Source organism: Myodes glareolus, chromosome 14 (genome assembly GCF_982192425.1).
Source record: "Myodes glareolus chromosome 14, mMyoGla1.1, whole genome shotgun sequence".
Taxonomy (NCBI): domain Eukaryota; kingdom Metazoa; phylum Chordata; class Mammalia; order Rodentia; family Cricetidae; genus Myodes; species Myodes glareolus.
The window spans coordinates 22,984,140-23,005,409 of NC_142039.1; the positions used below are offsets into that span (position 1 = coordinate 22,984,140).

At 47.1% G+C, this 21,270-nt stretch overlaps 1 protein-coding gene and 1 long non-coding RNA gene across 7 annotated transcripts in view; one reads left to right on the top strand and one right to left on the bottom strand.

Annotated features, from left to right (window-relative positions):
- Positions 1–13,223, bottom strand: part of Pfkfb3 (6-phosphofructo-2-kinase/fructose-2,6-biphosphatase 3) — an 87,630-nt gene extending 74,407 nt beyond the window's left edge. For 3 of the 5 annotated variants that reach the window (XM_087896396.1, XM_085699145.2, XM_087896394.1), the window contains exon 1: positions 13,090–13,222. In XM_087896396.1, coding sequence (XP_087752522.1) covers positions 13,090–13,105 — 16 coding nt within the window. In that variant the 5' untranslated portion in view covers positions 13,106–13,222. Of the gene's footprint in view, positions 1–13,089 lie in introns of all 5 variants that reach the window. The other 2 variants (XM_087896395.1, XM_087896393.1) reach the window with 1 other exon arrangement.
- Positions 13,224–13,279: 56 nt separating this feature from the next.
- LOC125417301 (uncharacterized) lies at positions 13,280–18,057 on the top strand. 2 transcript variants are annotated; one of them, XR_015005049.2, is made up of 4 exons: positions 13,280–14,443; positions 14,555–14,647; positions 17,459–17,557; positions 17,928–18,055. It is a non-coding gene; the product is annotated as an uncharacterized LOC125417301 (long non-coding RNA). The 2 variants fall into 2 exon arrangements; XR_015005050.2 differs by lacking the exon at positions 17,459–17,557 and having other exon boundaries at positions 17,928–18,057.
- Positions 18,058–21,270: the final 3,213 nt, after the last annotated feature.

Here is a 21,270-nt window from a genome sequence, read left to right on the forward strand (position 1 = left end):
TGCTGGGATGATTAAAGACATGTGCCACTACACCCAGCCTTTAAAATGGTCTTGAAAAGCTTTGCAGTAAGATGAATCTAATGGCACAGACCTATGATGTCAGCTTTGATGGAAGGCTGAAGCAGAAAGAACAAAGACTGCCCCACCTATAGAATGAATTGAAAGGCAACCTGTCAACTTAATGGGATTGTCGCAAGAATTTTAAGAGTAAAAACAAGAACTGGAGATGTGTTCAGTAGCAGAATGCTTTTTAAATATTTATTTATTTATTTATTTATTTTGTATGCAATATTCTGTCTGTGTATGCCTGCATGCCAGAAGAGGGCACCAGACTCCACTACAGATGGTTGTGAGCCACCATGTGGTTGCTGGGAATTGAACTCAGGACCTTTGGAAGAGCAGGCAATGCTTTTAACCTCTGAGCCGTCTCTCCAGCCACAGAATGCTTTTTTAGCATTCTTGAGGACCTGGGTTCTATTCCTAGCACCACCAAAACTGAAAAAGGAAAGGAAAGAAGAAGGAAGAAGAAAAGAAAGGTCTTCACAGACCTCGAAAGAACGTACTCAACTTCATATGGAAAAGCAAAAAACCCAGGATAGCCAAAACAATCCTGTACAATAAAAGAACTTCTGGAGGCATCACGTTGCCTGACTTCAAACTCTACCACAGAGCTACAGTATTGATAACAGCCTGGTATTGGCATAAGAACAGACAGGAGGACCAATGGAACCAAATAGAAGACCCAGATATCAATCCAATCTCCTTCAAACACCTGATTTTTGACAAAGAAGCAGAAAATATCAAATGGAAAAAAAAGCGTATTTAACAGGTGGTGCTGGTGCTGGCATAACTGGATATCAACGTGTAGAAGAATGAAAATACACCCATATCTATCACCATGCACAAAACTCAAGTCCAAATGGATCAAAGACCTCAACATAAAGCCAGTCACACTGAACCTTATAGAAGAGAAAGTGGGAAGTACACTTGAACGTATTGGCACAGGGAACCACTTCCTAAATAGAACCCCAGCAGCACAGACACTGAGAGAAACAATTAATAAATGAGACCTCCTGAAACTGAAAAGCTTCTGTAAAGCAAAGGATACGGTCAAAAAGACAAAACGACAGCCTACAGAATGGGAAAAGATCTTCACTAACCCCCCATCAGACAGAGGTCTGATCTCCAAAATATACAAAGAACTCAAGAAATTGGTCATCAAAAGAACACATAATCCAATTTCTAAAAAATGGAGTACAGACCTAAACAGAGAACTCTCAACAGAGAAATCTAAAATGGCTAAAGACACTTAAGGAAATGTTCAACATCCTTAGTCATCAGAGAAATGCAAATCAAAACAACTCTGAGATTTCATCTAACACCTGTAAGAATGGCCAAGATCAAAAACACTGATGACAATTTATGCTGGAGAGGTTGTAGGGAAAAGGGAACACTTCTGCATTGCTGGTGGGAATGCAAGCTGGTACAGTCCCTTTGAATGTCAGTGCGGCAATTTCTCAGAAAATTAGGAAGCAACCTTCCTCAACCCAGCAATACCACTTTTTGGGTATATATCCAAAGGATATTCAATTGTGTCACAAGGGCATGTGCTCAACTATGTTCATAGCAGCATTGTTTTGTCATAGCCAGAACCTGGAAACAACCTAAATGTCCCTCAACCAAAGAACAGATAAGGAAAATATGGTCCATTTACACAATGGAGTACTACACCGCAGAAAAAAAATAACATCTTGAATGTTGCAGGAAAATGGATGGAGCTAGAAAACATTATTTTGAGTGAGGTAACCCAGACCCAGAAAGACAATTATCATATGTACTCACTCATAGGTGGTTTTTAAACATAAAGCAAAGAAAGCCAGCCTACAAACCACAATCCCAGAGAACTTAGACAACAATGAGGACACTAAGAGAGACTTACATAGAACAAATCTACATGGGAAGTAGAAAAAGACAAGATCTCCTAAGTAAATTGGGAGCATGGGGACCTTGGGGGAGGGTTGAAGAGGGAAGGGGAGAGGCAGGGAGGGGAGCAGAGGAAAATATGTAGAGATCAATAAAAAATCAATAAAAAAAGAAAAAATATGTACATTTCCATGCCAAAAAAAAAAGAAAGAGAAAGAAAGAAAAGAAAAGAAAAGAAAAGAAAAGAAAAGAAAAGAAAAAAGAAAGAAAAGGAAGAAAAAGTTCCTCAGTAAAATTGGGCATGATGACACACACTTCAGTACTTGGAAAAGTGGAGGCAGGAGGTAGGAGTTCAGGCCGGTCTTTGCTACAAATTGAGTTTGTGAACAACGGGGGTTACATAAGACACTGACTGAATTAATTCTGCGTGCAGTTTTGTCCTCCAGCTACCAATGCTTCAGTGCCCACTGATCTAAGCTGGCATCTGGCTCTCAGCAGGCACAGATCTCAGTACAAAGGGCAGCTTTTCCCTGGAGCCGGTATCTTTCTCAAACCCACGGCAGATCTTCACTTTCTCTCTTCCGGTTTCAAAGTCCAAGCTTCCTTTGAGGTATCTTCCCAACTTCCCCTTTGCCTCCCACTAACTGATTAACGCTTTATCGGTGCAGTACCACTGGGTTGGCGGAAGCAGCCCCAGGGAGAGAGTTTAGAGAAAAGCCCCACACCAACGCCACTACAGCAGCCTGTTTAAAAGCATTTTGGTATCTCAGTGTCTCTGCATCAGGCACTTGAGACTCTGGAAAATCCTCCTCCGGACAGAGGATCCAAACAGAGGTCGAGACACCCAGGAGCCAGGCGTGCTTGCTTAGTCCCTGAGACCCGCCCCTGGGTGGGGGTGGGGGTTGTATATACAGTTACTGGGCAACAGGAAGACGGACAGCGCTCAGCAGGGCGGAGCTGTTCCTCCTCAGCCTCTTCTCATCGTTGCTCCCTCCCCATTCCTTTTTGGACGGAATGGGGTTAGTTTCTTGGGTTTTGAGACAGGGTCTCATGTAACCCATGCTAGTCTCAAATTCTCTCTGTAGGCTGGGGACACCGTGTGGCACTCCTTTAATCCCAGAATTTGGGAGACAGAGGCAGGCAGATCTCTGTGAATTCAAAGCCAGACTGATCTACATAGTGAGTCTCTGGGCGGCATGGGTTACACAGAAAAATTGTCTCAAATAATGATGATGATGGTGACAATAATAACCCTCACGTGTAGCCAAGGATGACCTTGAACACCTGACCCTCCTGCACTGGGATAAATGTACACCACCACTCTCAGATTATGAGGTGCTGGGAATTGAACCCACGATTTGGTGCACACTAAACAAGAATTCTAACACCTGAGCTACATTCTCACCCTTAGCCCCAAGCAGGAACTCTTAGGTGATCCATTTCTCCTCAGGGCAAGAAATGGTGAGCGGTTTTGTCTTCTTTTTCATTTTCTGTAGATTTCAAGTTGCCTGCTATTGGGCATATAAAGAAAACAAGAGGACTTCCAACTTTTTAGCCAAGTGTTAAAATGCATTGTCATGGGCTGGAGAGATGGCTCAGAGGTTAAGAGAACTGACTGCTGTTCCGGAGGTCCTGAGTTCAATTCCCAGCAACCACATGATGGCTCACAACCATCTGTAATGAGATCTGGTGCCCAGAACACTATATACATAATAAATAAATTTTAAAAAATGCATAGTCATTTTCTCCCTAGACTGCAGGAGGGACCAGAACAAAGACTTTAGGCTGAGGGAAGCCTATCAAAGGGCGCTTTGTCCTGAAGCTACCTGAAGCAACAACAGACCTGTTTCAGAGGACAGCCTGATCTGAGAGCCAGAGAGTTGCAGGCAGACCCAGTGAAGGAATAAAGTACATTCATGGTGTAGAGTTCAGTTCTCAAGTCAAAGGAATGCATACACGAGAGTCAGGACCTTTCGTATGACACTTGGCTGAAAACTTGGCTCCTCCCCTACAGATGCTGACAGACATCCAGCACAAAAGCCTTTGAAGGACAAAAGTGCAAATGGAATCTCCCCACTCACCCCCCCCCCCCATTCACCCTTGAGACAGTTTCAAGTAGCTCAGTCCAATGTTGAACTCTTCTTGTTGCCAAGGATGACCTTGAACTCCTGACCCTCCTGCTTTCTTCCAGCTGGGATTACAGATAACAGATAAGCACCAACTCACTCGCTGCTGTGGTGAAAACCCAGGGCTCTGTGCACGCTGCTATCCAAGCACTCTGTCCACTGAGCTGCGGTACTCACCGAGCCCCTCCCTTCTCTCTTGCTCCGAAGGCAAAACACTTGGTGTCTGCAGTGACACACCTCTAAGCAACTGGAAAACTCTGACCTCAGAATCAGGGCTGGGAGAACATTAGCTCACTTCCGTCTTCCACAGATAGGTAAATGGAGTCAAGTGATCTCAGTGGCTTCCTTGAGGTCACTCAAGCAGTACTTGATTGGGGTGACCTGTCAGGGTCTGGGTTCCTAGCTCCCGGTCACTCCACGGCTTCTTCCTGCATAAGCGACTCTCAGAGCCACCTCACAGGAGCACAAGAGACTGTAGCTTATTTACAGACTGACTGGCCTGTGAACACGACCATTCACCTGTGGAATGTGTGGTGCCTACAGGTGGTCACTCAGGAACCCTTACGGCAGAGGACTGGGTTAGTAGGTGGTGTAACAGATGTGAAGCTACTGTGTTCCCTCAGACCACACAGCTCCCGTAGAATGGTAGGCAAGAAGAGAGTCTTCACCGTCCTGCCTCTGCTCTTGCCCTTCTTGCATGACATCTGTGATTGTTTGAGATTTCTCTCCCCGCTGTTAATTTTGGGGGCAGTCTCATGTACCCCAGGCTGGTCTTGAACTTGATGTATAGTCGAGGATAATGTTGAACTTCTGATTCCTCTGTTTTCATTTCCTGAGTGCTAGGATTATAGGCACTGGTTTATGTGGTCTGGGGATAAACCCAGGGTTTCATGCCTGCTCTCTGAGTCCTGTTTCAACTGAACTACATCCCCAGTACCATGATACATGCGTGGAGGTCAGAGGACAAATTGTGGAGACAATCTTCCCGTGGATCCCAAGGATCAACATCAGGCTGTCAGGTTTGGTGGCAGGTATTATTACCCACTGAGCCATCTCCCCAGCCCCTATAAATATGGAGGAGGACAGGAAGATTCAGAGTGAGGGACATCCGCGGAGACACTGAGGTAATGGTGACTTTGTGGGTGGCTGTGCTGAGGGTTGGGATGGAGAGGAAGAAGGAACTTGCCCCGAGGGTGTTCCGGTGGCTTGGAAGAGTGAAACGAAGACTCAGTTCATAGCAGCTTGGAAATTTCAAACCCACAATCCCCCAGGATTTAGGAGCAGTTGGTATTTTAACTCTCGACAAGAAGAAAACCTACTTGAATGAGTTCCAAGATGTGGTGTGTGTCCAACCTGTGGCCCAGGTTCCCCATGCAGCCAAGGACAGCTATGAACGGAGCTGAGCACAGAATCATAAACTAACTTAAAACATTATGAGATTTCTTGTGGTGTTTATTTATTTTCATAATTTGATTGTGTGGTTCTCAAATGTGAACTTTGTAGATGACAGTGTCATGTCAGGTCCCCCACAGCTGATGTCACTTCTCGGATCTCTTCTCTGAAGGAAGCATGTCAAAAGTGGTGTCAGAGACGGTCTCTGAAAAAGGCTGGGGAAGGGCTAGGAGGACAGCTTCAAGCACGAACACCTGAGTTTGAGCCCCAGAAACCACCTTTGTTGTTATTGTTGTTGTTTAATAACAACAACAAAAGGCTGCTGTTGGTGGTACATAGCGCTGGGGGAGCAGAGACAAGCAGATCTCTGGGGCTTACTGGTCAACCAGACATAGCATACTTAGAGGGTTACAGGCTATTGAGAAACCATTTCAGAAATGAAGATGGTCAGCACCTGAGAAGGGATACTGAGCATGCTCTTCAGTTTTCACACATTCCTGCACACAAGTCCCCCCCCCCCACACACACACACACACACAAGTCTAGGGAGCTCAATCCATACCCAGAAGGCTCTAAGGAATCAAAGAAGCAGAGAGTTCCCTGAATGCGGCCTCCTGAGGAGCCCTAAGTGGAGGACAGCACCGGGCACTGCACTGAAGTCCAGGATCCAATGAGAGTATCGGCAGCAATGCTAGCACACCTCCCTCCTTAAGAATGTCTTGGGATTTGCTCTTTGTACCATTATTAGGTAGACAAAAGAAGGGGTCCTGAATTTGGGACCAGGAGCACCTCTCACGGGCTGGCACACATCCCTCACAGGTGCAGAGAGACCCAACATCTGATGCTGTCTCTCTTCTCTCTCTAGAGAGAACTTGATTGTTAATGGAGGCTTGGTGCATCACTTGGTGTCTGCCTGGCACAGCACATCACACCATGCCATGGCACACCATATCATGCCATGTTGTACCAGATCAGACTGTGCCAGGCCACACTACACAACATGTGACCGTTCTGGACCATGTCGAAAAGGCAGACTACAAAGGTCTCTGCCCCAGCTCTGTTCCTCACATAATTTGTGTGAGACGTTTTTTTTTTAGCAAATTACTTAACCCTTCCTAGCCTCTTTTCATTTATTTTTCAAACAGTCTTGCTAACATCAGGCATCTCTGGGAGTGAACACAGGGATCATGAACTCACACAAAGTACCTTACAATTAGTTCCCAGCACTTGGAAAGAATCTGGGAGAGTTTGGGGGGGAGGGATTCATGTGTTTGTTTCCCCTTTGTTTTGTTTTGCTTATTTTTTTTGTTTGTTTTTGGAGGAGTTGAACTTCGCTACTTTTGTGGTTTTTAAATTCTACTTTCCTTTTTTTGGTTTGGTTTAGGTTGTAAACTTTGTGAGATGGGGTCTCTTACATGGCCCAGGATGCAACTGGATATGCCCTGAAGGACAATCTTGAACTCCTGGTCTCTTACCACTGCCTTGGGAGTATTGGGCTGCAGGGGTAAATCACAAGGCCAGTCTTTGACTTTGAAGAGGATTTACTTAGCATCCTTGTCTGTGTGAGTTTATGTGCAAGTGCCAATAGAGCCCAGGAGAGGCATCAGAACCTGGAACTTGAGTTACAGTGTGGGTGCTAAGGATTGAACTTCAGTGGTCTGCAAGAGGAGTAAATGCTCCTAACGACCCAGCCACCTCTCCAGCCCTTAACTCTAATTAGTGTGCGTGTGTGCAGGGACACAGAGTCTTTCTCTGTGTATGTGTGTGATGCATATGTGTGATATAATTTCAGGACAACTTTCTGAAGTCAGTTTTCTCATTCTACCTTTATGTACACAGGTTCTGGAGATCAAATTCAGGCCACCAGGCTTGTGTGGCAAGGACCCCTATGCACTGAGCCATCTCCACGGCTCTGGGTTTTGTTTTTATTTGGGGGAGGGGGCTGTGATTGTTTGTTTTCTGTTTTGGCAGAGTCTCTCTCTCTCTCTCTCTCTCTCTCTCTCTCTCTCTCTCTCTCTCCAGCCTAGGCTTACCTTGAACTTCACTAATTAGCCCTCATTGACCTCAAACTTGTCAGGAATCCTCCAGCCTGTCTCTTGTGCGCTGGAGAGTATAGCCGTGAGCTGCTGTATCTAGTATTTATGACTTGTTTTTATGATGCCGCGGCTCTAACTCCAGCCTCAGGCGTATAGGCAAGTGTCCTACCAGTGAGCCACACCCCCCCCCAGTTCGTCATTGCTATTGGAACTTTCTCCTGCTGTTTATTGTCCTTTCTGATGATGGGGCCATGCAAGAACACTTGAACCACTATCGTTTGACAGGCGCTAGTCCTGAAAGGAACCTCAGAAATTTAGTCAAGAGTCCAGGCTTTAGACCAGTGGTTCTCATGTTGTATTGAAATGCTGTGGCCTTTCAATAGTTCCCCATGTTGTAGTGACCCCCAACCATAAAATTATTTCATTTCTACTTTATAACTGTAATTTTGCTACTGCTATGAATGGTAATGTAAATATCTGATATGTGGTCCAAGGGGTCACAACCCACAAGTTGAGAACCGCTGCTCTAGACTAAGCCATACTCTGTCGCCTATGTGACTCAGATATTTTCCCCTGTGTCTCCCCCTCCCCCATTTCTCCTTCTCTGTGGTGCTGAGGCTGGAACCCCAGAAGCCAGAGCTTTTTGCATATGAGACAAGCACTCTCCTACTGAGCCATATAACCAACCTCCTCATACTGGAAGATCCAGGCATTACGGTGCCAAGTTCTTGTGGAAGTCCCACCTCAACCTCCCTCCACAGTGGCTCCCTGACTTAACCACGGCTTTCATGACTTCCTCCCTGGGTCTAGCTGACATGTTTCCTGTCCCCCTTTTGGTTTTCTCAAATCTCATGTTTCCTAACTTCTCCTTACTCAAGCCAACCTTAAGCCAGGCTCTACAGACCTGCTTCTTCAGTCAGCCCTGGGTCTGAAGATCTTCCCTCGCCACAGTCGCGATCACCCTGGAGATCAGTCAGGGACAAGATGCCCAACCGATCGATGCCAGCATCCTGCTTCCCTGACAGTCACTTATGGCCTGAGCCTCAGAGAGTATGAGGGGCATTGCCCTTCCCACTCACTCTGCCCATATTACAAAGTGTCAAAACAGCAACAATGACACCAAAAACAAGGGCCATACCCCTGTAATCCCTAGCAGAAAGGATGACCCTCACTAGCTCCACAATACGACACCAGTGAGAGGCTGTTTTCACCCATCGCAGCTGGCAGGTCGCAGCTCGGTCTGTCCGCACCTCTCTCTGTCCAGAGTCTCATTTCCTTAGCAGGCATGGGATGGGGGTGGAGGACTTTTATCCTTAAAAAACAAAAACTCAGAACTGGCTCTCTGCTCGGGCTTCCTATTTCACTTGCTTATTTGATCTTCGTAAACACTAGAGGCAGTGTTAGAGAGGGTGGGGGAAGAAAGTGCCGCTACTTTCTTTGCTCTTAGTTTGTTCCGAGACAGGGCCTCACGTAATCCAGGCTGCCCTCAAACTTGCTAAAATCCTGCTCTTGCCTCCCAAGGCTTGGAACTGTAGGATTGCACCACGGTGCACAGTTTTGATTCTATGAGACAGGGTCTTGCTATGTAACTCAGTCTGCCCTTGAATTCACAAAGATCTGCCAGCCTCAGCCTCCTGAGAATGGAGCTTACAGACATTTGCCACCACACCGCAATTTGTGTTCAGAATTTTCTTCCTCCTCCTCCTCCTCTTCTTCCTCTTCCTCCTCCTCCTATGGGGTTTCAGACAGCTCAGGCTAGGAAGGATGATCTTGTAAGGTCCTCCACCCTTCCAGTGCTGGAATTACAGGTGTGTACCACCACTCAGGTTTTGTACTGCTGGAGCTTGGACCCAGGGTCTAGTGTATGCTCTGCATGAATTCTACCAACAGAGCCAGAATCGTAGCCCTGTGCCGACCTCTGACCTTCTCCTCTTGGCACTTGCTCGATAGCACAGGAGGGGAACTCCAGGGAGGGAGCCCCGTATCTATCTGTTTCCTTACTACCTGGAAAAGGCTGGCACACGGTTTCAAGGATGAATGGGTGAGTTGGCATGCAGGCGCTCACCTTTGCCCTAATGGAATTCAGGAGCTGTCACTGAGTGCTTCCTGCAGGTGAGGCAGGACCTAAGGTTGATATGTACGGTTCCGACAAATCTGCTGTCCATCACTGGGCACATCCACCCTGCACTACAGCCAGGCAGGTTAATCTGCATGGGCAGTATCTACTACCATCCTGCTCCTGGCTTCATAGCTGCCAATGCCGTGAGAACAGAGACCCGGGAAAATGGGGTCTCTCGGCAGCCCTCCAGATGCCGGCATCCTCCACAGAGGCCAGGGCTTCAGTCAGACATCTTGGGCCTGAGGTAGATGTCCAGCATTCTCGCTAATCTCTAGGGGCTTCCTATGTCCTACCCAATCTTTCAGCTTTAACGAACTCTTCTCAGCTGACCTGATGTTTCCTCCTGGTTCCTACAGTGCTGGTCCCCGGCTTTACAATTGCCAGGACATAAGAAGAGGGCCAGGAATATGGCTCGGCAGGGAAAAGTACTTTTTCGCACAAGCTTGAAGACCTGAGCTAAATCCCTGGAACGCACAGGAGAAGAACCATCTCTGAAAGCTGCCCTCTGACCTCGATATGCACTCACACACACCCATCAGACACAAACACACACAACAATAATAAACACTAAAGACAGAAGTAGATCAAAGGATAGGTTTAGCAAGTAGCCCTTCCTGGACTCTGGCTCACTGAGAAAGCCTCCTTCATCCATCAGAGTGGACTTGGTTTAGGGTGGAAAACAGCAAAGATTTTTTTCATATCTAAACTTTAGCTATACTCTGAATAGCTGATATGTTCAGAGGGCTCAAAATTAAAAAAAAATATATAGATACATGTGTATACATATGCTCTCCCACCTCTACCCAGGATTAGAATGGGAAATAGTGGTCCCTTTCATAACTGACCATGTCACAGAGCATGATTCATCAGGATGTCAACACAAGCCACACCTAGGCTTCCAGCGGTTCCTACTTGCTGGGTTGCTGCCAACAATCCTGCTAAGTTTGTAACTTAGGACCGGTGGGGTGGCTCAGTGGGTGGCGATGCTTGCAGCCAAACTTGACAACCTGAGTTCAACCCCCAGGACTCACATGGTGGAGAGAGAACAGATTCCTGAGATGACAACCGCATGTGTGCCACACAAAGCAAACAAACAAATAAATAAAATTTTAAAATTTTAAGCTCACAACTTAACATACAAGGAAGTTCTGCCTCAGACTCAAAGTCCACCAGAGTCTATGCCTTGGCTCAAATCCAAGCATCTGGGAGATCCAGACAGCATGGCCTCCAAGCAGTTTCTTACACACTAGAACCTTCAGAAAGAAACCACGGAATGGGAAAGCGACCCTTTCCTTGCAGTTCAGCAAAGCTTCTTCAGATTAACACTAGGAACAAAAGTAGAGCCTAATTTGGTTGGCGGTTGACAAATAGTTTCCCTTTATAATCTAATAATGCCCTAAATAACTTAATTCTTTAACATAAATAAACAACTATTGGCTGGAGATGACAGCCCAGGCCTGCAATCCCCGCACTAGGGTGGTGGGAGGATTAGTTCAAGGCCAGTTTCTGATCAAGTATGAGGCCAGCCTGGGCTACATACTATCCTATCCTTAAAAATCTGTATCTACCTCCCAACTGCTAGGAAAATGAGCATGTACTATCACCTACCACGGCAAGCTATAAAGCAAAATCTTATTTTAAAGTCACTGAGAGTCAGGTATGGTAGCTCATACCTTTAATTCCTGCACTTGGAAGACAGAAGCAGGTGGATAGTGAGTTTCTGACCAACCTGGTGTACATATTGAGCTCCTGGCCAGCCAGGACTACATAGTGAGACCCTATCTCAACCCACCACCCTACCCCCACTTCCTCCAACCCCTCCCACACCGCCAAATATAAAATAATAGAACAACCTAATTCTGTCATTCCTCTAAACACTGTGAAGGCTAAGGAACACCTCCGCCTTCTTGCAGTTGCCCACCAGAGACCATAAATACGAGAGAAGTAACTGTGATCAATGACTCTTCACACTGCAGTTAATGAGGTGTGACTGGGACTCTGACACCCTCAGGACAGACAGTTCGGGGACAGAGTGGTCACATTATCCATGGAACAACAGAGACCCTGAGGACAGTGACTGTGGGCTTAACCCATGGTCGGCTGACCAGAGAGAACTCATCACCCCTGCTTTCAGACCAGCTCTCTCATTTGCATATCTCCAGCAGCAGAGGCGTGTGAGCCAGCCCTCTTCCCAGCCAGGAGCTGAGAATGGTACCTTAGCTAGCTTATGAGGGACAAAGGCCACCATAGCCTCCCAGCAACCACAAATATAACCTGCCCATTCACCTGAATGATGAAAGAAGAGAAGCTTGGCAAGAAAGGTGGGCAGAGGCAGCTGGGAGAGCCACACTCTATAGTCTCAACACCTGGAGAGCCAGGCTTTCTTTAGGTCTCTACCCACAAGTCCCCTGCCCAGTGGGAGAGCCTTAGGCGGTTTTTTGTTTGTCTTGAACAAGGTCTCCAGTGGCCCAAGGGGCCTCCCACTTGCTTTGAAGTTTAGAATGGCCTTAAACTTTTGATCTTCCTGCCCCCATCCCTCCCCCACCTGCCCAAGCACAGCGATTACAGGCGCGTGCCACCAAGTCCCGCTGAGCCTCGGGGCTCTCCTGACGCACCTCTCAACACAAACAAAAAATGTAGAGGTCAGAGTCTACCCCTCTGCTGCTCCTACTTCCATTCAAGGTTTTGACTTGACCATCGTGCCCCGAGTCCTACCCAGCTCTAAGCAGTGGCTTGGAGCGTCACTAGACTTTCATAACCCTGCCTGTAAAATGGGACCAAATACTCTGACGACCCCCGCAGTGAGCCATGGGAATCTGCCGGCCTGCAGGGCAGAACGCCAAGGTGAAGGAGCTCAGACGCAGCAGTGGCAGTGGGCAGATCCTGCAAAGCCTAGACGGGCACTGCGTGTGTGCCAGACCGACCTCAACGGACCACCGGTTCGCTTCTTTTATACTCGCCTGCAGGTCCTCCCACAGCCTGCTCTCTTCCTGTGCCCATTTTGCCGCGGAGGAAACTGAAAGTGCGGGGTAAAAATGACTTCCCCAGGGTGATAGTGCAGACACAGGGCTAGCATAGGATCTGCCGTGCATACGACGCGGCCTCCCCCGCTCTGCAGTTGCCTTCCTATGCGCCCCAGGCTGCCAAGCTCAGGCCAATAGAATGACCCAAGCTTCCCAGAAACAAACCCTAAAATTCCCGGTTCGGTGTTCTGTCTGCATCCCGGGGCTGGGACGCAGTGGGATCCTTGGGTTAGCTAGAAGTACTAGCACTGCGCTATCCGTCTCTCAGCCCAGCGGGGGTTCCCGCATCCACGTGGTGTAGCCGCGGACACTACGAGACTGCAGGGGACAGTGCAGGACTTGCGGGTGCAGCGCAGAGCGAAGGGGCGTAACGCGCGGCAGGATGACCAGTGCGGGATGGGAGGAGGCAAGGCGGAACCCCCGAGGGGACAAGGGTCTCCGCACCTGCGGGGAACCCGGGGACCTCCTACCTTTCCTGAAGGGCATCGCGTCGGGGACGCCGCGCGGGGGACTGGCCCGCGACACCTGGGCAGGCGGACGTCCAAGTGGCAGCCCCGAGGCTCGGGGCGGCCTGCGGGCGATGGGGCCGGCGAGGGAGGGGAAAGGGACATATTTGGTCACAGCCTGGCACGTCACGGCGCGGAGGAGGCCCCGCCGCGGAGCAGGAAGCGCGGGAGTCGCGTCACCCTTGCGCTCTGAGCGCCTGCAGGAGGCGTCCCGGAGCCCCGGGTGGGCAACCGGGTCCCGCCCTGAGCCTTGGAAGTGACGCCTGCCTGTGCAGATGCCAAGCATAGAGGAAAATCATCTAGAAGTGGGTGAATATTGGCTCATCCATCAACTCCTTCGGGAGGTGTAGAGAAGGAATGAAGTTGGAGGAATTTTATCTTCTTTTGCCTTAATGGAGTTGGGGCGTTCAAATGGCTGGCTGACTTGTATAGGCACTAAATATAGGCTGAGAGGAGCAGCCTAGGAAAACTCATGTTTAACAGTATTCGTGCTAAGCTAGTTTAGCACCTACACCAAGGCACTCCTGATGAAAGTGTTCATCTTTAAATCCACAGGGGTGAATGGTTTGTTTCCTCAGAGTCTGAAACAGCTCTCGCCCATAGTGTGATAATCTGTCCAGAGAGTGTCGCTTAGGGAACCAGAAGGAGGAGGCAGAAGCTTTCTTCAGGATGGATAGTTGGTTGATCCAAATGTCCCAAAGCAGGATCCTCCTTTTGGTTAATTAAGACTTTCACTAACTAATCAAGCCTAATATAGTGTTATCAGGCTGGTAATTAATTAATCCTAATACTTGAGACCCAGAGGCAGGACCACTGTCCCTTCTAGGCCAGTCTGGCCTACACAGTCAAACCTCATAAAACCAACAAACAAGGAAAAAAGAAAGAATAAAAAAAAAATTCTCAGTTTGTAGTCAAAGCACATAGAAAGTTGGGGATTCCTTGAGTCCAGGAGTTCAAAATCAGCCTGTGAGACACTCCGAGACCTTAGAAAGTTCATTTCTGTCTAAGGAAACAGTATACTTTCTCTTTCCTTCCTTCCTCCCTCCATTCCTTTTTCTGTTTTTGTTTGAGGTCGGTCCTCACAAGTCGTAGGCTGGCTTTTTTGAATTCTCTAGTAGACAAGGCTTGGCCTTGAACTCTTGGTCCTCCCGTCTCACACTCTCGAGAACATTCCTGGGATGCACCACCACGCCTTGCTGGAACAAGTTATTCTGTGTTGCACTCTGAAGAAAGCAAGAGTCGCGGAACTTCTAGTATTTAAAACATTCATTCAGATGACAAGAGGCTGACTCTCCATGCAATGAACAGACCTGTCCAGGTGAGCTGAACATTCCAATAGGCTGGGGGTGTGGGGTGTGGGGGGAGTGAGTGTGTGTCTTCCTTTCTTCTTCTTAGTAGAATCAGTGTCTCAGTCCGCTGTGCTTTACAGGTTCTAGCTCAAGCTCTATCCTTCATTTTGAAGGAAGGCAAAGTCACAGAGAAGGAAGCCACTGTCCTGAGGTCTGTCTCACTGCTTTGCAAGGTAAGTGAACCAGGGTCAAATTCGTGTCCTGTACTACTTTTTTCAACTAAATTTTTACAGTGAAAACTGTTCACTCCTAGAGGCTTTACCATCTGCCATCTTTATGTCCCCAAAGTATTCCAAACATTTCCTCCATTACCTTGAATTAGCACCCCAAATATGTCCACCATCTTTACTTCTTGAACAACAAACCTAAACTGAGCGTGCTGAAGACTGTAACCCATAACTGAGAATGCTCAGGGAAGTGCTTGCCCTGAAAATGCCTTCTTATAGGAGGATGTATAGACTGCTCAGCCCCCGCTGGCCCTTAGGAGGTGGAGGCAGGAGGATGGTCAGAGCCTCCGTCCCAAGTCCCCAAGCTTCCTTTGTTGAAGGAGGGCACTGCTTTGGAAATGACCCCCCCAAGTGTTCTTTATCTGCTGCTGGTAAGAAATCTTTCCCACCCAGCAGTTGTGGGACATGCCTTTAATCCCAGAATTTGGGAGGCAGACCTGACTGAGTTCAAGGCCAGCCTGGTTTACCAAGCAAGTTCCAGGACAGCCAGAGCCACACAGAGAAACCCTGTCTTGAGAAGCCAAAAATAGAAAGAAGGAAAGAAATCTTTCTTTACTCTCTCTGTTTTTTGTTTTGTTTTGTTTTTTTTTTCTCTTAATCCTTTTTTACTTTTTTATTTTATTTTTTGCATTTGCGTTGGGGGTTAAAGGTTCCATGCCCTCTCTGACTCCCTTTAGTACAGTCTAGATTTCCCATGAAGAATATTGGGTTACCTTTATTATAACTAGAGAGAAATATTGAATTTTACTGAACATTAGAGTCAAATACATTTTTTGTATTTTGTTTTTCAAGACAGGGTTTCTCTGTGTAGCGATGGCTGTCCTGGAACTCTCTCTGTAGACCAGGCTGGCCTTGAACTCACAGCATTCCACCACCAAAATCACTTTGCAGAGCTGGGACTTGAACCCAGGTCTTCATGCACCTTTAACCCTCACACACTTCTAGAGATTCGTAAGTGTCTCATTACCCCCACCCCCAGACAGGGATCTACTAGACTACAGGGCAGTCATGGACAGTCTAGAGCCCAGGCTAGGTTTCTAATCATCTGAAGCAAAATGGCCATCTGGTAGGTAAATGTTACAATACCAGGAACAGTTACACCTGACTTGAAGCACATTGCCAGACACCTAATCTAGTCATTCTCTAAACTTGTATGTATTCGATGACAGAGTCCCAAATACAGGACTGCTTGGAGCTAATAATTCATGTATACGCAAGCCCAAGGGCCCTTCGTGGTACGTTGACTTGAGCAATTCCACAGCTAACGGCAAATGTCAAATTAGCATATTGATCTGACACAATTTCTGTTCAGCTGAGACAACAGACCTGACTTTGGCACCAGAATTAAGAAAAGAGAGGGCATTAGCTGTATAGACCGATGTAGATGTACTTTCTTATGATTCCTGTTAATTCTGGAAAGAGGCGGATTTTCCTGAAGGCCATTGGAAAGAAACTGAGTAAGGAAAGGCGGTCCTTACTGCTCCAGGCGGTAATGAACCATCAAAGTATCAGCTGGACACTGCAAAGGCATCAGAGAGGAGACTCAAAATGACAGGACCCCCCCCCAATCATGATTTGAGGGACATTGAGGAAGAGGAGGTGGGAAGAATGTAAGAGGATTGGGAAGAACACTGTGAAATACTCCCTTAAGGACACAACACGGCTCATAAACTCAGGAACTCACTGACAGCTGTGGTTCCCTGCCCTACACAGACCCAAGTGCCAGCCCAAATCCCAGCCCAGCTGGAGAGATGACATCACACTCAGACCCTGCGCCTTCATGAGGAGTTACTGGCAGCTGAGAGATGCTTGGGGAGCAAGAATCATTCTATCTGGGGGGTGTCACTGGTGGATTCCTAGGCTCCGGGTGGGGGGGGCGGGAGGGGGAGGATAGTCCCACACCTGTGCACACATGGGCAGCACTAGCTGGACTTAGTGGGTTATCAGAAGAAGAAAAGGGATGGATGGGGAGGAGGATGCGTAGTGGGGGTAAAATGGGAGTCGGAGGATGGAAATAACACTAGCTATGATCATATATCATTGTTCAAGAATAAAGAAAAGTGTAAATACTGAGAGACCGTGCCACCAAGCATGCGGTTTGGGCTGACAGAATTCACCAGCTGCCTTTATATACACCTCTGCCTCTCTATAAATCTGCTGCTTCCTACACAGAAGAAGATATTGGGGTCTAGAGAGATGGCTCAGCGGTTAAGAGCACTGACTCTTCTTCCAGAGTCCTGAGTTCAATTCCCAGCAACCACGTGGTGGCTCACAACCATCTATCATGAGATCTGGTGCCCTCTTCAGGGGTGCAGGTACACATGCAGGCAGAATATTGTATTCACAATAAATAAATAAATAAATAAATCTTAAAAAAAAGAAAAGTTTTAAACAAAAAAAAAAAGAGAAGATATTGGGAAGGCAAAAAGAACAAGATAAGATAGAAAGGTTGGCCTAAGTGATCGTTAACTCTGCTTATAGTTCGACTTACAGAGAAAAGACACAGTGTAGGCCAACTTCTAGGAGTAATAAAGGTGTCACATTTAAAGAAGACCCGATTAAAGCTCACACATCCAAACTGCTAGAGCATGACATCATCAGTGAGCCACCTGTGCCCGTCGGGAAAGACAAGCAAGTCAAAGTCGTGTTGCCTGGAAAGAGCTTGACACATGGTGTTTACAGCCATGCCGGCTGTCCCAGAAGAATTTAATAGCTCTTCGATTTTATGAATTTTTTTCATTTTCTTTTTTGAGACAGGATCTCCAGCACGGGCAAGCCTTTAACTTCCTATGTGATTGAGGATAATCCTGAACTTCTGCCCTTCTTGTCTTTACCTCCCAAGTGTTGGAATTATAGGTATGCCCTCCCATGCCTAGTTTATGTGGTGCTGGGAGTCAGTCAAGTCCAGGGCTTCCTACATGTGAGTCAAGCTTTCTAGCAACTGAGCTACCCCTCCAGCCCCAGTGGATACTTATACAGGCTAGATAGAAGCAGGACAGAAAAAACAGGAAGAGTTAAAAATGGACTTTAAAAGACAGTGGGGGCCACTTTTATGTTAATGACTATGTGTTGAATTTTCCAGATCCCAGGGGTTAAACAGGTGACATATGACATGGAGACTTCAGTCATCCCACAAAACCGAGTCAGCTGTACACTTAAGGTTACAATGGCCAAACTGGATCAAAAAGCTCATTAAAAACTGAATAAAGTTTCTTCCTCTTGCCAGGCGGTGGTGGCGCACGCCTTTAATCCCAGCACTCAGGAGGCAGAGGCAGGCGGATCTCCATAAATTCGAGGCCAGCCTGGTCTACAAGAGCTAGTTCCAGGACAGACACCAAAAACTACAGAGAAACCCTGTCTTGAAAATAAAATAAAATAAAAAAACTTCTACCTCTTGCTCTTGTTTGCATCTGAGCTGCCCCCAAAGAGAAACTCAAGCTTGGGCCTTTAAAAATGCTGTATAGGCCAAGTGGTGGCAGCGCACACCTTTAATCCCAGCACTCAGAAGGCAGAGGCAGGCGGATCTCCGTGAGTTCGAGGCCAGCCTAGTCTACAAAGTGAATTCCAGGACAGCCAGGGCTATTATACAGAGAAATCTTGTCCTGAAAGACAAACAAACAAGTAGTGGCACATGCCAGCTATTTTAATCCCAGCACTCCAGAGGTAGAGGCGGGTGGATCTCTGTAAGCTCGAGGCCAGCTCTTCAACAGCTAGTTTCAGGACAGGCTTCAAAGCTACAGAGAAACCCTGTCTCGAAAAACCAAAGCAAACAAACAAATAGATAAATAAATAGATCAATAGAATGCTTCCACGGAGAAGGAGCCCTGAAACACATGCTGATGTGGAAACTGAGTCAGCAAGGAAGCAGACGTAACTTAGGACAAAGGTGGCTTCCAGCCTAACGGCCTGAATTCAGTCCCAGCACCCACGTTCCAGATGGAGAAAAGAAATTCCCAAAAGCTGTCCTCTGCCTTCCACACATGTGCCAAGGCACGCATGCCCATATACCTACACGTATACAGATAAGTATGTGTAACTTTAACAAAACAAGTTACAGTCAATTAATTATGAAGGTACAAGGCCCTCCCCTCCACTGCTAAGTAGTGAAATGACCTCTATCCTGATCCCCTCAAGAATGAGGAGTGAGTCTCAAACGGAGGTTTGTTAGCACCACATGAGACAGGCACCTCTAAGGGCAAAGTCTTACCTTCAAAGTGCCTGTTCCCATCTAGAACTTTACGGTTTGAGATGCACATGCCAGTGAGGGCACTGTCCACCCTCTTTACTGTATGAGCTAAGCATGACCAGATAGATATGCTCCTGATTGCCAGAATAGGTTTTCAAATATCTGTGCTAGAATGTAAACTGAAAATGTGCATCTGTGATGTTCCCTGATTGAACTATGACCTTTGGGAGCATGCTCAGGAATGAGACTCTCATGGAGTACTTTCTTGAACATGGGCGCCCCTTGGATAAACCTCCTACCTGCTTTGTTCGAGGAGCATGTTGCTCCAGGAAGAGTTCCGGCACTTGCAGCAGGTAATGAATCTCTGCTCTCACTTTTTCTTCCTGCTTGCTTGGCTTTGACCCATTGTATTCAGCTGTGAAACTTTCTGAGCTAACAGCAAAGGGATCTTGCCTGAGAACAGGTCAGATGAGTCGTCAGACCACTGTTGTTGGAAGCATAGACCCCAGTTTGTCTTGGGAGTAGAGGCTGAGGTTTATGGGAGAGATCCAGCTTCCGTGCTGTGAGTGACGGTCTACTCCCTCTGACCTTTCCCCTGCTGGGATTGTGATGTGAAGTGGAGGTGGACTTAGCCTCATGGGCTTGGTTGTCACTGATGACAACTTCATCTCTGGCCAGTTGGTCCAGATAAAGAGTAGGTCAAGAATCAGAAAGATGGCCCAGTGGCTAAAAGCCCCTGCTGCCAGCCCTGACTTCCAGGGTTGGATGTCTGCCCCATGGTAGAAGCAGAGGACTGACTTTCACAAGTTTTCCACTGACCTCTACACACATACACACATGCACACTCACATGCGCACATACACACACACACACAAATGTTTTTAAAAAGAATTTGTCAGACAGACTGTTGTGGGGTATCCACCAGAGAAGACTGCTTGGACAAGGGTTTAAGTCATCAGAAAGACTTTATTAGCCTACCAGCAACAACACTGGGTGTTCAGGATCCTAAAGCTCCAAGCCTTTCTCAGGGTGAGCTTTTAAGCACAAAAGCATGGCCTGCATTGACATACTTCAGTTAACAAGATTAATTAAGTTAATTAGCCAGAGGAGGAACTACAGAAGCCAAAAAGGAAGGCTATAGTACATTTAGAGACATCCCCAGAACTACGGATTTTGATGGGTTAGGTCTTTGTTTTGTTTTGGTGGTGGTGCTGTCTCAGTGCAGTCTCTGTGCTTGTTTTACAGCCTGAAAGGTATTTCTATCATGGAGACAGTTGTGCTAAGGTCTGGGGGCCTGTCACACAGAATGCACACATCAGGTGTGTCATCCCAGTTGCCGTAGTAGAGCCAGAGCAGGTGTCTGCTGAGATGCACCATCCCCCCCCCTCCCAGTTGGCACCTCTACCCCAGTGAACCCATTCATTCATAGGCTACATTGCTGATGGGCACACTGTAAGGCATACATAGAGTATTTGGTCTTTCATTTAAGTTTTCGCCTAGGCCTTCAGACTGATGAGGGTCACTTCTAAGCAGGTGAGATAGTTGGGAACTGAGGCTCCAATCTGGGAGCTGGTGGCTGGAAAGACATGAGTAGGGGATTGGTACCCTCAGTCCAAGTCCCTGGACCAGTGGCAAGAGCAGTTGAACATCTATAATGAATGCTTTGATCCACTATGGGTGTGCAAGAAAGCCTCCATTTAAATAACTTAGGATAAAATTCCGTTTGATTCCCAGTTGGTAAACCCAGAGGGCAGAGAAGTTCCTTGCCCCACTCACACTTAGCTATCCTTATACAGCTCCCAGTGGTCACTCCCGACTCAAACCTTTCATAATAAAACGTTGTGATACTAAGTAAATGGCCATCTCCAGTTCTGGGTTATTCTAGTAAGTAACTGAACATTGAAATGAAGGCAAGGTTTAAGAAGAGAGGGACATCTGATTTTATAGCCACTTTGGACAGAAGTGTGGATAGGTTAGGCACTCAACATTTGTCTTTCTTTTCTTTTTAGATTTATTTCACTTGTGTTTGTGTGTATGTGTGTGGGCACACACCTGCCACAGACATATGGAGGTCAGAGGACACCTTGTGGGAGTCGGCTCTCTCCTTTCCGCACGGGGGGCCCAAGGATCAAATACAAGTCATCGGGCTAGATACCACTGCCCCAAATACTTTAGAGTTCTTTAAATTGTTTTCTTCTATATATATGAGTGTTCTGCCTGCATGCGTGTCTGTACAGCGCCTTTGTACAGCCCCAGAAGAGAAGCATCAGTCTCCTGGGACTGAACTACAGATGGTTGTGAGCTGTCATGTAGATTCTGGGAATTGGACTCAGGTCCTCTGGAAAAGCAGCCAGTGCTCTTAACCTCTGAGTCATCTCTCTGG